The 17,007-nt window shown below is 34.1% G+C and overlaps 1 protein-coding gene across 1 annotated transcript in view; it reads right to left on the reverse strand.

The window, feature by feature from the left end:
• PIK3C2G (phosphatidylinositol-4-phosphate 3-kinase catalytic subunit type 2 gamma) overlaps positions 1 to 17,007 on the reverse strand; it is a 384,724-nt gene that overhangs the window by 334,222 nt on the left and 33,495 nt on the right. The window contains exons 2-4 of the mRNA XM_021690398.2: positions 11,936 to 12,694; positions 7,362 to 7,444; positions 3,779 to 3,936 (exon numbers count right to left, since the gene is read on the reverse strand). Coding sequence (XP_021546073.1) covers positions 3,779 to 3,936; positions 7,362 to 7,444; positions 11,936 to 12,613 — 919 coding nt within the window. The 5' untranslated portion in view covers positions 12,614 to 12,694. The remainder of the gene's footprint in view (positions 1 to 3,778; positions 3,937 to 7,361; positions 7,445 to 11,935; positions 12,695 to 17,007) is intronic.

Genomic DNA, 17,007 nt, shown 5'->3' on the forward strand with positions numbered 1-17,007 from the left:
CTGGATTTTAAAGTGTGGGTTTTATGGTAGGTCAAGGTATTTTCTAAGAAATGGTCAGAGAAAAAATGGTAAATATCATCATGGAATTAGGGATTGTGTTAATGGTTTGACATGGTAGAGAGTATCTTAAATACTCTCTTGCTTGGGAATAATGATTGAAATGGTATTGGAAGCTAGAAGAAAATATGGCCACAGCAAAATCATGACTGTAAGGGCTCTGACAAGGAGGAGGGAATATTGCCAGTATATGATGGCAGGAAATTATCCCCAGAGACACCAGTTCATTTTAGTTAATTTGGCTCTCCCATTTCCAGGCTGCACCCCCAGTGCTATAGGGGGCATGCATGAATTCATTATTTCACTACAATCATCTTTCCATTCTATGTGACAGACTCCATAATCCAATTTATACTCTTACTTCTCTCCTACACTTTGGCTTAATTATCTCCTACTTTATGTTTCATGTTACTCTTTGAATGTTTCATTATTACTTCAAATTAGACCTGAAATTATGATCTTTCTCCTTGAAGTCAGCCATTAAGTGTCTGTAAGTTAAACTCATCCATATTGTAAGCCAACAAGTACTATGGTTTCTTTTAAGTATATTTTATACTCGTAACTTCACTTTGGCAACTAAGATAATACTTTCCCCAATTTCTTGTACTCTTCCACTTTATGCAGTCCTTCTCAACCTGTTGACCATATTGCCTACCATATTGAAGAGGAAAATGCCCTTCTTTAAAGATTCTTTAATTAACTACCCTGTGCATCAAATCTAGTTTTTTGCACATCATCCTCTATCTCTTTACCCATCTTTTGAGATATAAGAATCATTGCTTTTTGCTATATCTTACTTTTTAATCTCTGTTTTTCCTATACTAGGTTCCATTTCCTTCAATTAAATCCCTTTTCTTTTATATATTCAATATTCTCCGATCCAAAGATGCTTTTGTTTTTTCTTAAAATTTCTGTTTCTGTTTAATCTTCCAATAAAATCTCCCCTCATCCATTTCATTCCATTATGATAGTATTTTTTTAACCTTACCATTACTGCCAAACTTCTTTAAAAAGTAGATAACTTCTGTAAACCATTCTCAATCACTCTTTAATCTTTGCAAACTGACTTCTACTTCCAACACTTTGCGGGTCACAAACGGCCTCCTAATACAGTTCTAACCATGAATCATCTAAATCTGAAAGGAAAGACACTCTAGAGCAATTTTGTACATGGAAATAAGGACAAGGGAATAATCTTCATGGAAGTGATAATTGAAGATTATGGAACACAGAATTCTTTGCTCAAAAAAAACCTAATTCTCTAAAAGATTCCATTTCCTCACTCTTGGGGAAACTGTTCTCTTTAGATGAAAATGCCTTATCCTCACCCATCTCCTCCTCTTTATTTATCTAGATTTCATTATTCCCTAAATTTCTAGGAACAGCTTCTACCTTTTGTTAAAGTCATTCTTGATATATTCTTCAGATACACTATTTTGTTCTTTATAGCACATCTGTATTTACTAGTAAAACACTTATATAAAGTGCTGAAAGGATCACAGTTTTGGCGTAAAGATTATTTCAAAGTGAAAACATTTGAAATCTTATCTGAACTTTCTTTATCTGACTAAAGCAGAGACTCCCTAATACAGCTTCCATTAACTTCCTTCAGAGGGAATTTCCTGCAAATTCCAGGAAGGAGACAGACTGCCCATCCACTATCATGAATACATATATATAGTTCCTATTTTCCTATTGAAGCTCCAAGTGACACCCCCTGCCCACACACACACACACATACTTTTATATTAAATTAGTATATAAACCTTTACCTCTGGGTATTCAGCAAGTAACCCCTGCATGCATGTGTAAATAACTTTGCCTTTTCTCCTACTAATCTATTGTCAGCTAAGTCACAGCCACCACCCCACCCCCTTCAAATATAAGTGGGTAGAGGAAAGGTTTTCCTCCCAACAGTGGCATGTGCAGCTCTGTGTGTTTTCTTGAACGTGTCCTTTCTCCTCTGCTTCGTCCTCCTTCTTCCTCTGTAATTCACCCCTTCCTCCACCTCCTCTTCCTCCTTCTCATAAACATTTTTAATATCCTTGAGAGTAGACATCCTCGTTACTACTATACATCTCTAACACTAGACACAATGACCTAATCAATTTCCTGAAACTTCTCATAAAAGTAAAAAATGACCTCCAACTTGCCACATTCAACAAAAGAACATCCAGAGAGAGAGAGAGATGTTGGAACTTAAATATTTTAAGCTGGAAGAAGAGAAGTGGTCTCCCTAGTTCAGGGTTATTCCCTCTTCTCCAGCAACTGAGGCCAAGATGACACAGATTGTGATTGGCTCAGGGTTCAACACCACTGATTTTGGCTTGGCAATCAGAATCCTGCTTTTGGAATTTGGAATTAAATCTAATAGAGACACTGAATTTTCTTTAGGGAGCTGGCCAAATAGCATTTAAGCTTGAGATCTTGGCTTTCCATGTGTTCTGGAAAAGCAAGGGAAATAAGTCAGCAGAAAGCAAGGGAAACCTAAGAAACAGTTATATAGAAGAGATGAGGTGAGATGCATACAGGAATTTTGGACTGCTTATTTCATCTGTGCCTTTAGTACATTCCTGAATCTGCTGAATTCTTACTCTTAAATTCTGTAAGAAATCTCTATATTCTTTAAGAGTGTTTTTTTCTTAAGGCAGCAGGAGTTGGTTTTTGTTAGTTTCAAACCAGATGGCCCTAACTAAATATTCCAACATAACATTGTTATGTTTGTAGCCATCTGCACTAACTCAGAATCTTGACTAGAGTAAGAAGGAAAAAATCAAAATAATAATTATATTAATAACAATCAATGAAAGAAAATATTTGTTGGCTCATTATTTGTCAAGAAAAAACAGTTCATAGGCAGAAACTCATTTAGTAACAACTAATGTTTGAAGAACTATTATTGTTTTGCAAAACAGTTGACAATAACAGTGAAATAAAATATTAGACAATTTTAAAGAGATTCTAAAACTTTAGAAAAATAAGAATCATCTGATGAGTTTGATAAAATGCAGATTCTGGGTTCCAGGATCCATCCCTGGATACTGATTCAATGGATCTATTGCATAAGGCTCCTATAGTTTTTACAGTGGGAATAAAGACTATGTATCGTTGCCTGTTTTATGTCCTAGTTTATTCACATTTGAATGACATAGTTGTTTCTAATGGGTAGTATTGCCATTTTCATACATGTATATTCATTCATATTCATTCACATGCTTTATCTATACTCTTTGGTTTTGTTTTTAATATGCTAAAAATTTGTTACTCTTGCCATCAACTATTTTTTTTTTTAAAGATTTTATTTATTTTTTAGAGAGCGAGCGAGAGAGAAACAGCATGAGAGGGGAGAGGGTCAGAGGGAGAAGCAGGCTCCCCGCTGAGCCGGGAGCCCGATGTGGGACTCGATCCCAGGACCCTGGGATCATGACCTGAGCCGAAGGCAGACGCTTAACCATCTGAGCCACCCAGGCGCCTGCCATCAACTATTTTATAGCAGGAAAGTAAAGTGTCCTGGGGTGAGCTATGTGAAGAGAGTTCTTAAAAACAATAGCTAAACAAATGTCAACAAAAGGTTTCCAGCTGTTTTCCTCTTAATTTCACTTCAGGGCAAAATACTAGCATTTAATAACACTTCTTAAAATGCTTTCGGTCTGTGGATTCAAGGCTATGCAGCCTATACCAGCTTATGTAGATTTTTATACTTATTTGCAAGGTTGCTTACCATATGGCATAAAATGAAGTAGTTGCGTTGAGTTATCAATACAAATATTTATGTTAAACTTAGTATTAGAAAAGAGCTGATAGGGAAATGCTGTAGTAGTGCTCCAGATCTTCCCTGAATTGGAATTAATGTCAGCTGCATGATATGTCTCTCTTATTCTGAAAAATATATGGGAAATAATACTTAGGAGAAGATTATAAGAAACTTCATGCACAGTTTTGCTATAGAAGATTTAAAATATGAAAACAATCAGTAGCTGATTTGTGGTACAGTGCTGTTAGCTAGGCCAGACTGGTAAAGATTACAATTATACCAAAACAACTGTAAAGGACCATTCTTTAGATTTCCCCAGGAGCATCTCATTTGAAGCAATTAAGAATACATTGTCATTCATTAGGCATGAAAAGTCACTCTGAACAATGATTACTTCCTTCATTGACATTACTTTCGAAGCCTAAATGCCTCCCCTTGGTTTTTGATAAATTTCTCAAGCTGGAAGTCACTCATTTTGATTTAAGGATTTTTAAAAATAAATTACCTTGTGTCCAATTGGTAAATACCATTCTTGGCTGTAAATTTTTGGATTTTACACAAATCTCTGGATTTACATAAGTAATTTAGCCCAGAAGTCATTTGTACACACTGAACAATTCTTTATTGCTCAAATGAGTCAGAGAATTGCAAAATAGTTTATCCTTGGAATCAGAAGCCTTGAGCTTGAATCCTGATTCTTCCAATTAGTAGTTTTATGGTCAGAGGCAAGTTATTTGACCAGTTCTTTGTACAAATGAAGGTACTTGTATCTACTTCAAAGGTTCATTGCAAGGATTAAAAGTGAAAAGGCATGCAAAAGATTTTTGTAGAATGTAAGCATATACCCATATGATTATCATAATTATCATTATATATTATTATAGCTGAATCCTTGTCGATCCATGTTATTGCCCACGTGTAGAATATAACATAAAATTATTTGCAACTTAGATGTTTGAAAATGCCTTTGATGATGAATATGAAATCATGGGTTTTGTTGTTGTTGTTATTGTTGTTAATTATGCAGACATCTAAATTTTGTAGTGCTAGTCCCAAAGAGAAAGTTATACATTCTGTGTATAGAAGGTATACTATGCATTCTATGTAATGTATCGATATGAATTACATCCTTGGCATTCATTCTATTTGGGCAGCATTAAAGTAGTGCCAGGCTCACTGAAGTAGCTTAATCTCTATGCCCTTAAATTGAACAGAAACATCCCCTCCTTGAGGGGCCTGACAAATGAAAAGTGCATGGCATGCATCAGAATCACCTTATTTTCTGAGTCCTATCCTCATCCTTGCTGATTCAATAGCTCTATGGAGGAATCTTCACATTTTCCCTACTAACAGTTTCCCAAGTAAGCCATTACTGCTGCTACTCCAGAACTACAGGTTGAGAACCCATTTGGGCCACTCTCCTTTGTTATAACTATGATAAAAGTCTAGACTCCAGTTCTGGTTGAGGGGCTTTATGATTTATCATTCACCATATGATGGGATACTACTCCATGCATACATGATTTAAGCTTCTACTGTTTGGGGGAATTAAATTTAAAATGCAAATTAATCACCTATTCTCTCCTAAAATTTTGTTGAGTGTCTACTGTATTCAAAACTTTTCATATGCTATGCCATTTTATTACATTTTTTACGAAAATATGACACATTCCTTGAAAGATGTGGCTTAAAAATATGTCACAACAAGAAACCAAATCCAGCAAATTAGATAGCTTCTTTAAAGGGTGTATAACAGAAATATCAATAACACTTTTATGTATAGTTATTTAAATATTAGACAAAAAAACAGATGAAATTGGGTACATAAATCCATTCTATTGTGACCCTCTTGTGAAATTTGGCTTTCAAACTCAATTTGATCTTCTTTTGAATTAAGAGCCTTGGACAGTGCCTAGTACATAGATCCTCCGAAATAGTTGCTGTTGAATGAATTGTGTGTTTGTGTACAAAATAATTATGCATCTATAAATTTAATTATTTTATATATGAATATACATCAAAAAAGATTATTGAAAAGCAAGTGTGTGTGAATATAACCTATATCTTCCTTTCACTACTCTATAAAGTAGATTATTGTTTGTCTGTTTTAGTTTTCATGGTTACTTTGAAAAGAACCATTGAGAAAAATTACATTTAAAAATTCAGAAAATGCACCATGAGCTACTGACAAACCATTACATAAAATATTTTGTGTCACTATTGCATCCACAAAGATTTCATCTAAGGATATTACATTATGTTAAAAAAAAGTGATGGGAAGGACTAGTAATAAGTGTTTTGTCAATGGATTTATACTGAATGATATCTTGTGATATTAAGAGAGCTTTTTCTCCTGCTTAGAGAGTAGAAATGATCACATCTTAGATTTAAAGTGTAAAGTTCCTGGCAGTGCTTGTCAATTTTTGACAGTGAGTAGTTTATTCTTAAAAGAATCAATATTGATATCTTTAAAGATCCTAATTTAGGAATCCAAAGAGTCATTTTAATTTTTCTCTGTTAACAAGTGAGACATTGATTAAACATTAAATATTTTCATGGATTTGAGCTCCTTGGTTTATTTGTTTGTTTGTTTTTTGTTTTTTATCTGTGTGCCTTTCAATTCTTTCAATACGGTTACAAGTTTTTTAGGGCAGAGACCTTGCTTTTCTGTTTGTTCTACATTTGAATATCTCTCATACATGGACTAGTTATTAGGCTTTCCAATAACCTTTTAAATTAATGATTAAATAAATAATTCCAGTCTTTAATCCCAAACTATCATTTAGTAGTAAGCTGCTATAGCTGATAAATAAATTGTAGTTCATTTATATGTGTATTTATTATTTTTAAAACAGCTATAAATAGATAAAAATCAAGAGAACAAAATGTAAATGCATTAATTTTTCAAAACTTTCAGGAACCTTAGCAATAGAAGAGATGGCGTTATATAAATTTTAACTGCTAATGAGAAACTGGTCTTAAAAAAAGACGTCTATATTTATAAGTTCATTTTAATGGGGCAAAAAGAGGATCAGTGATGTTTTTGTAATATCCCCTAGTGAACAAATTTGTTTTTCGATGGACAAACACCCATGCATTTGCTCATTTATTTTGGCAGTTCATTCAAGATAAGATTAAATTATTAAGAGGAGGACACTCTCACCATTTTAAACAGTATATCCCAGATAAGAAGGATAAATCAATGCTATTTTGTGACAGAACCAGAGAAGTCAGTCAGTTATGTTATTAAAGGAGAAATTAATTCACTGCAGACTAAATGATCAATAGATAGCAAGGGCAGGTATGAAATTATGAAACATTTAGCTTTAACTAAATTTTCAAGAGAATAAAATTATTTGACTAAAAACAACAAAAACAATACCAGAAGTTAATGAACTAATTTGTCACAAATTTATATTTTTCATTATGTTAAAAATTATTTAAAAACTTTAACATTTTACATTCAAAATTAATCAGTGATGTTAAATTAAAATAGACAAATTTTTGCTGGTACAAAAATTTCAAAGTTTAATGAAATAGCAACACTCACGTTTTTACTTTGTCGCAGAAGGAGGCCAGAGTCTTATTACTGCCTTGAGGTACTTCAACTAGCTGAAGAGAAAAACCTGTCAGCTTAAAATAAAAACTGTTAAATTAATATAGTTTGGTGTGGAGAAAACATTAATACAATTCTACAATTTTAATTTTGTTTTAAAGATTCTGTCAGGAAGGAAGACTTTCCTCTGCCCTATTGTCCTTCTAGCTGGACTTAACATTAGATTGACAGGAGACAAAATAACAGGAGAAAATCAAATTTTACAGGCTTGAGTATGGGGAATTCACACAGACAGGAGATTACAAAAACAATGAGGCAACCCCAAGTTTATGTGAGCTGAGGAGAGGGGTAGGGGCCTGAGGACACAAAGGGGAGGAAAGCCATTAGCAAGAAGGTGAAAGGAAATGTTTGAAAAACAAGGGTTGCCCTATTATGCACATAAGTTCCTTAGGTAAAGGGGAGTCTCTGTTATTAGCTCTCTTCCTGTTGCAGGCTCTCCTTTCCAAGGTAAATTCAAGCAGTTATGGGGGAAGTGGAGAGTTTTTCAGCATGTGCTTGGTATTTATTACTTTTAACTTGATATAACCTTTATACCAAAGTGGCACAGTTTGGGACATCTCATCCTGCATCCCTTCAGTTCATTCTGTTTTTTATTTTTATTTTTTGGGAATTTTTTAAGTGAAGTCATGTGTATAGAAAATGTATGACTCTTAAATATATAATTTAAGTTTGAGGAATGTAGATAACCATACTATCAATATCACAATAAAAATATAGAACATCGCCATCACGTTAGAAAGTGCCCCCATACCTCCTTCTGTTAAACTGTACATCCATTTGGTAACTACTGTTATTCAGATTGCTAACATTATAGATTAAGTCTATGTTCTCCTTTCTGTTTTTTTTTTTTCACTCAAATGATGTATATTTTTAAATTTATCTGTGTTGCCACACATCAATAGTTCATTTTTTTATGGCCAATTAGTACTATTCTATTGATGACTATTTCACAATTTGTTTATCCATCTTCCTGTGGATGGACATTTGGGTTGTTCATAGTTTTTATAAAGAAAATTATTAATTTTCATATACAAATATTTATGTGGACCTGTGTTTTATTTCTTATCAATAAATCCACAAATGGCTTATCAGAAGGTGGGTGTATGATTAACTTTAAAAGAAGTAATTTTTGCTTTGTATATATTGAAGCTGTTATTAGGTACATAACACATTTAAGTTTATTGTATCTTCCGGATTGACCCTGTTGTCATTATGAAATGATAATAATACAAATACTAATAATACTCTGCCTTGAACTGTGCTTTTTCTGCTATTAATAATCAGCTTTTTGTTTGCTGATTGAATATTATATCTTTTTATTTCTTTTACTTTCAACTTATTTGTGCCTTAAGTTTATCTCTTGTAGATAGTAATTAAATCTTTTTTTTAATCTAGTTTGTCAATTTCTCCTTTTTACTTGGAAAGTTTAGTCTATTTATATTTAGTACACTTATAGATATTGTTGGATTTAAGACTGCCATACTCATTTTTGTTTCTGTTTGTTTCTATTCTGTTTTATTCTTCTGTTTTTCCTTCCCTGCTTTTTTTTGGTTTATTTAATTTTTTTTTCATTTCATTCAATTCCTCTGTTGGATTTTTAGTTTTTCTTCTCAGTATTATTTTTCTAGTGGCTGTCTTAGCTTCGAAATAACAATATGCATCCTCAATATATCACAGTGTACTTAATACTGTACTACTGCATTTACAATGTAAGAATTCACAATAGCAAATAACATTTACCCCTTCCATCCTTTATGCTATTGTTATCATATATTTTCATCTATCTATATATATAACTCTCAATAAAATGCTGTTGTTTTGCTTTACACAGCTATCAAAAATAGGTTTTCATAGTTACTAATATATTTACTATTTATACTGCTCTTTGTTCGTTTCTTTTTTTCTTTTTTTAAGATTTTATTTACTTATTTGTGAGAGAGAGAGAGCACAAACGGGGAGTGGCAGGCAGAGCAGACAGAGGGAGAAGCAGGCTCCCCGCTGAGCAAGTAGCCCAATGCAGGACTTGATCCCAGGACTCTGGGATCATGACCTGAGCCAAAGGCAAACGCTTAACCGACTGAGCCACCCGGGCACCCCACTTTATTCATTTCTAGATTCCATCTCATTTTCCTTGCATTCAAAGCACTTATTTAGTATTTTTGTGTGCATGTTAGCTGACTAATTTCTCTCAATATTTGTTTATATATCTATTTCATTTTAAGTTTTGAAGTGTATACTCAATGGATACAAAAGTATGGAGATATATATATATATATGTATGTATATGTATCTATATATAGATATATCTATATATTATACAGGTATAGATATATATCTTTTAAAATGTCATTCCATTGTTGTCTGGCTTCTGTTGTTTCTGATAGAAATTTGCTTTAATTCAGATTGTTGTTCCACTGTGTGAAATCTGTTTTCCCTTGCTGCTGTCTTTTATGATTTTCTCTTTACCTTTTGTTCACAGATGTTTATGATTTGTCTTACAGGTGGTTGTCTTTGTATTTATTCTGTTTGGGAATTGTTGAACTTCTTAGATCTGTAATCACTGGGTGATTTTCCATTTCAGGTATTATATTTTTAGTACTAGAATTTTCATAGTCTTTATTTTTTTTTGTAGTTTCTAACTCTCTCTTGAGATTCTTCATTGGTCTACTCATTATGTCCATCTTTTACTTCATCTACTTCAACATTCTTTTTATAACCACCTTAAAGTCTCTATCTGTTAATTTCAACATCTGGACTGTGTCAGAATCTCTTTGTATTGACTGGGTTATTTTCTTGATTTGGGGCCATAATTCCTTGCTTCTTTTACATATCTGTGTATTTATTATTATATGTTCAACATTATACATGACACATTATAAATTGTGTTGGGTTTTTTTTTTACAATGTATATAATTTTCTCTGGCAGGCAGTAAGACCCTTTGGTCTCTTCAGCCTTTATTTTATTTTTTGTTAAGCCACATCTATTTTGGTAGGTGCAGCATTCACTCTAGAGTATTTGTTTTATACTCTTTAAGAGATAGCTTTGGGTAATCTCAGTTGAATGCCTGAAGTACTCAGCTCAGTGTCTTCTCTTGCTAGGTTAGAACTTTGGCACTGCATAACTTACACTTGTGTGTGGTGAACACACTTGCTTGGCCAAAAATCTACAGTAAATCTCATGCAGGTTTCTGACTTCCACCCATTGCATAGCTGGAAATGTACTCTGCTCTGGAATGCAGGCTCTGCCTTCTCAAGCTTAGTGATAATGCTGGTTAAATTGGGCTCTACTATCCTGCTCTACTAGCAAGAAAGTGCCCCCAAGCTGAAAGGAGGATGATCATGCAACACTAGGGTGTTTCCCTTCTCTCAAGGGTCATGTCCTGTACTGCCTTCTGTTCAGTGCCTGATTCAGGAGAAGTTTAGTACTTGTTATTCTGCCCTGATCAGAAAGAGATGACCCTAAAATTCATTGACTTTTAATGCACATCAGTTGAGTTTCTACCTCCTCTGCATATGCCTCAGACAGAATTAGGTATTTCTTCTCCTGTGGACTCATTCTGTTATTTTACTTTGTTGCCATTATTTGTTTACAAGTTAATTTGAGCAATATGCTATTTCTGAATCAAGTATCATGTCTTTTCTTTGCATTCATTATGCCTAGTATATCATGTTTGTTTTAAGAATATGATAGTTGTTGAATAAATGAGGAATTCTTTTGCTTCACCCTGTAAATTGCAGCTGCAATAATGTTTCTTTTTCTTTCTTTCTTTCTTTCTTTCTTTCTTTCTTTCTTTCTTTCTTTTTCTTTCTTTCTTCTTTATTTCCTTCTTTCTTTCTTCTTTTTTTCTTTCTTTCTTTTTTTTTTTTTACTGTTTACTTCTAGTTTCACTTGTGTCTAGACTCAGGGTAGCAGAGAAATATTCAAATATTATACAAGAAACTCTATGGTGACTAAATTGATTGGAGAACTACTGATGAAACCATTAGGATGAATTGCACATGATTGCTTAATTTCCTACTCTTGGAATGATCCCAATAGAAGATGCCTGCCAACAGTATAATTTAGGAGCCTCTGGGCAAAAGGACATTTTTCCTACCATAATGACATAAAGCTTTAACTTATGACAGTATGATTCAAAATATAAATCTAATGAGATATATGTATGTTTCTGTGTGTGCATAATAACACAATAAGAATCAAAAGTACTTTCATCAAAACCTCCAATTATGATATTTTTATCCAATAAAATGTAAGGACTATAACATTTTATTTAGTTTTGACTAAACTGGACCTTTAAAAATGATACAAATTTTTTTTCTTTCTTCAGAAAAAAAATAATTAATTTAGGAACACAGAATTTGTGAATAATAAATTATTTTTTTCACAAATAATATTAATACATTTTCCTATTTAAGATGAGTGACTCTCATTACCAAATTAATCCAGTACATTATTGGATGATTCTTTCGGATTCTTTTTTTTTTAAGTCAACATGTATAATACATACCTCTCTATTCTTTAGCCATGTATTTTCCCAGGTCCTGGGTAAAGAAGAACCTTCAAAAGGCATCAGAGAATGTTCCACAATGTCCATATTCCTACATCTTTTATTCTCTTCTTTTGGCATGAAGTCAGTTGAAAAGGATGGATATGTAGAAGGGATGCTACTTTCAAATCCTATCTGGTAGTTATGATTTTTATTTTCTAATTCTCTCTGTGAATTAATTTTATCCAAACTAGTGGATGATGAAGCTAAAATATTGAATCTGTAATCATCAACACCATGATATTTTCCTATGGGGTTTCCCCAAGAGCTTCCTTTGTTCATGTTTTCAGGATTTGGTAGCACAGAGCTCCTAAAGCCAATTACTGGTGTTTTCCTAACTTGGTGACAGGAGAGTTCTGAGCTTTTAGAAGTTAATTCATTCAAGGATATTTGGTGTGTTTCATCTAACGAATGTGTTCGTGAGTCCCCGCTTGGTGCACTGGGTACAAAAACAGTGTTTTCTTCAACTTCACTCTGATAGAGTGGAATGTTATTACTGATCTCATCTACTAGCTGATCAAAACCCAGACTGACTGGGCTAGGGAAAAGGAACTGATTTACAGAGTGAAATTCTTGGTGCTCATTCTGCTCTTGATGTGATTCACTGGTATTTAGATCTGTTTTCCAACAATATGCCATTTTTTATTTTATGTAAATGAGAGGGTTGATTCTGCTCCAGATATATACCTGATGATATTATAAAAGAGGATAGGAATTTTCCTAGAGAAAACATAAAAAGAAACAAAAAATTCTTTGATTAATTAGAAATAAAAGAACTTGCAAAAAACAAATATGATGAGTAAATATATAACAATTATTTTGAAGCTGCTTCTTAGCAAATAAAATTATTCATGAATAATCTAAAACTCCATCGGGGCTCACAACATTAAAGTCTGTAGGAGGAGTATCGACTTTGGATTTGTGAAACTCCTATAAAGAGAAAAATAAGTCCACCTGAATTATGACAGGAATTTCATGAATCAATCAAAAGTCAATATTCCTCTTTGAACTCCTTCTCCTACTGAAGATCCGTTTGCCTCCACTTGTCATCTCCCTCTGAATTCAATTATCTATAAGTATGCTAGCATGTTAAAGTCTTCTATTAGTTAAACAGTCTCTTTATCAGCAATTACTCCATTCCTAGACATAGTCTTAACTTTTTTCTCCTTGCCATAACCAATTTTCTTGTAAGTTGGCTAGACCCTTTCTTCCCCCTCCCAAAACTCTTTAAACAATTGCAAACTTCTTTTTTTTTTAAGATTTTATTTATTTATTTGACAGAGAGAGACACAGCAAGAGAGGGAACACAAGCAGGGGGGGTGGGAGAGGGAGGAGCAGGCTCCCCGCAGAGCAGGGAGCCCGACGCGGGGCTCGATCCCAGGACTCTGGGATCATGACCTGAGCTGAAGGCAGACTGAGCCACCCAGGCGCCCCAACAATTGCAAACTTCTTTCATTATTTCTCCAAAATAACTTTCATTAGGTTCACAAATGAGCTTCACGTCAGTAAATTCCGTTGACGTTCATCAGTTTCTTTTTTTTTTATTTAAAGATTTTATTTATTTACTTGACGGTGGGCGGGGGGAGCTGCAGGCAGAGGGAGAGGGAGAAGCAGGCTCCCCACTGAGCAGGGAATCCTTTCTGGGGCTCCATCCCAGGACGCTGGGATCATGACCTGAGCCGAAGGCAGGCCCTTACTGGACTGAGCCACCCAGTCACTCCAATATTCATCGGTTTCTATTTTACTCTATCTCTCTACAATCCTTATTCCTTTCACCATACTTCTCATTTAAAAATTTTTTGCTTTCTTGGGCGCCTGGGTGGCTCAGTTGGTTAGGCGACTGCCTTCGGCTCAGGTCATGATCCTGGAGTCCCTGGATCGAGTCCCGCGTCGGGCTCCCTGCTCGGCGGGGAGTCTGCTTCTCCCTCTGCCCCTCCCCCCTCTCATGTACTCGCTCTCTCTCATTCTCTCTCTCTCAAATAAATAAATAAAATCTTTAAAAAAATTTTTTTTTGCTTTCTTACTTTGACTCTCTGTGATACTGTACTCTCTGAGTCCTTCTTTGTTTATTCTTTCTCAAAGACTCCTTTGCTTATTACTCATTTTCCACTTGACACTTGTCAGAGCTTCTTTTCTTCTCAATTAGTCTCTCCTTGTAAGTTATTTCATACTTCCTGTGGCTTAAAGTACCATTATATGTTAATGACTCCTAGACTATTCTTATTATTAGCTTCTCAGTGTCTCCACTTGGAAATTTTTTAACCTCCAAGAGAAAGTCCAAGACTTGTATCATAGTTCACCCAAGAACCTGCTCCTATCCCAGTGTTCTCTGTAACAGAAAATGACTTGACCATCCACTCAATTGCTCAGACCAGAAACCAGAGTTTCATCTTTGAATCTTACCTCATTTTTATTCTCCTATATCAAATAAACTACCAGTTCCTATAGAAAATCTTTCTTCTCCCTGTCTGCCACTGCCACAATGCTAGTTTAAAGCTTTTATCCCCTTAACTGGAATGTGGCGTTGTCTCTGAAACTGCTTCTACATTTTCTGCATCCATTCTTGTGTCCTATAATCCATTTTTTTTTTAAATATTATAGTGATGTATTTAAGAGACTAAGCAAGTATATCTTCTGGATATAGCTTTTCAGTGGTTTTCTCACTGCCTCAGGATAACATCTATAGATGCTATATATGTAAGATTTCACTTTCCCATTATATCATTAGACCATGTTAATCTTTCTCACTTAAAACTCAGTACCTACTATTTTGCTTTACTCACAGTAGTTGCACATCTGTACTTGTTGAACAGATGATTTAATAAGTTAAAAAATTATAATTGAGTTATAAGAAAATGAAATTGAAAAGTATTTGTTTCTTTTTTATGAATTTTTAAATTCCCTTAACAATTATATGTTTGTGTGTTAAAGACTAAAAAAAAGGGATAATTATAATAGTGGTTCACTATCAAATATGATTATCAATATTTTGCAATGGCAATTGATTTTTATTCTGTTGGCACTAAACTTAAACTCATAATCACCTAAGAAATAAATGAATTAGATTTATTATACTGCTTTACTCAAGAAATTGAACTGATAGATTTGGGGAATAGTTTCAGTTCAATGCAGTCAAGAATTAAACTGATAGATTTGGGAAAGACTTCCAAGAGATGTAAGTAAGAAGTGTATAGAATGAAGTGTTAACCAAAAAAAATTAATCTATAAAATGTTATTCCAAACTATTCTAATTCATAGGTCACATTATCTAGCCACAGTCTTTTTCAGGAATTGCCATTTTTTATCTTCATGTTAATAATGAATACTACGGTTCATTAAAACAATGAAAACTCAGGGTAACTGGATGGCATAGTCAGCTCAGCATCCAATTCTTTGTTTTGACTCAGGTCATGATCTTGGGATCATGGGATCGAGCCTCATGTTGGGCTCCACGCTGGGCATGGAGTCTGCTTGAGATTCTCTCTTCCTCTCCCTGTTCCCCTCCCGCGCTCATGCTCTCTCTCTCTCTAAAATTAATAAATACTGAACATGATAATAAAAATAAATAAATAATAAAATTAAAATAAAATAACAAGAATACATAAATAAATAAATAAAATATTAAAACAAAAACAAGACTCCCTCATCTGACTCTGTCATGAAACTCAGGATTTGTCAGCAGGTGTGACTTTAATTCTGACAACCAGAGTTAATAGCTTGTTGGAGTCTTTCTTAGCCCAGCCTGTTCTATCTTAGTTTAAATATGGTAAATGTGGTTATATCAAGGTGATTTTAATAAATTTACAAATAAAACCCAAACGCAGCAAAAGGAAGATCAACAAAATTGATAAGCTTCCAGCAAGACTCATCCAAAAAAAAAAAGAGAGTACCCAAATAAACAAAATCACTAATGAAAGAGAAGGCATAACAAACAACATTACAGAAATACAAACATTTGTAACAGAATGTTATGAAAACCTATGTGCCAACAAACTGGACAACTTAGAAGAAATGGATAAACTCCTAGAAACATATAGCCTATCAAAACTAAAACAGGAAGAAGTAGAAAATTTAACAGACCAATTACCAGCAATGAAATTGAATCAGTAATCAAAAAACTCCCAAAAAACAGAAGTCCAGGACCAGATGGCTTCACAGCAAATTCTACCATTTAAAGAAGAGTTAATACCTATTCTCAAACTATTCCAAAAAAATACAAGAGGAAGGAAAACTTCCATATTCATTCTATGAGGCCAGTATCACCCTGATACCAAAACCAGATAAAGACAACACAAAAAAAGAGAACTACAGAAGCACCTGGGTGGCTCAGTCTGTTAAGCGCCGGACTTTTGATTTCAGCTCAGGTCATGATCTCAGGGTCCTGGGATCATGGCCCATGATGGGCTCCGTGCTCAAGGGGGAGTCTGCTTGAGGATTCTCTCTTCCTCACCCTCTGTCCCTCCCCCTGCTGTATTCTCTCTCTCTCTCAAATAATCTTTAAAAAAAAAAAAAGAGAACTACAGACCAGTATCTCTTATGAATATAGATGCAAATATCCTTAACAAAATATTAGCAAACCGAGTTCAACAATATATTAAAAAAAACCATACACCATGACCAAGTGGGATTTATTCCCAGGATACAAGGGTAGTTCAATATTCACAAAACAATCAACATGATATGTCACATCAATAAGAGAAAGGATAAAAACAATATGGTCATTTCAGTAGATGCAGAAAAAGGATTTGACAAAGTACAACATCCATTCATGATACAAACCCTCTGCAAAGTAGGTCTGGAAGGAATAGAGCTCAACATGATAAAGCCTTGTATGAAAAACCCATAGCCAACAGCATACTCAATAGGGAAAAACTGAGAGCTTTTCCTCTAAGGTCAGGAACAAGTTAAGGATGTCCACTCAAACATTTTTATTCGACATAGTACTGGAAGTTCTAGATTAGTAATTAGACAACATAAAGAAAAAAAGGCATCCAAATTGGTAAAAAAGAGGTAAAACTCTCATGTGCAGGTTA

The sequence above is a fragment of the Neomonachus schauinslandi genome, chromosome 5, assembly GCF_002201575.2.
Source record: "Neomonachus schauinslandi chromosome 5, ASM220157v2, whole genome shotgun sequence".
Lineage (NCBI taxonomy): Eukaryota > Metazoa > Chordata > Mammalia > Carnivora > Phocidae > Neomonachus > Neomonachus schauinslandi.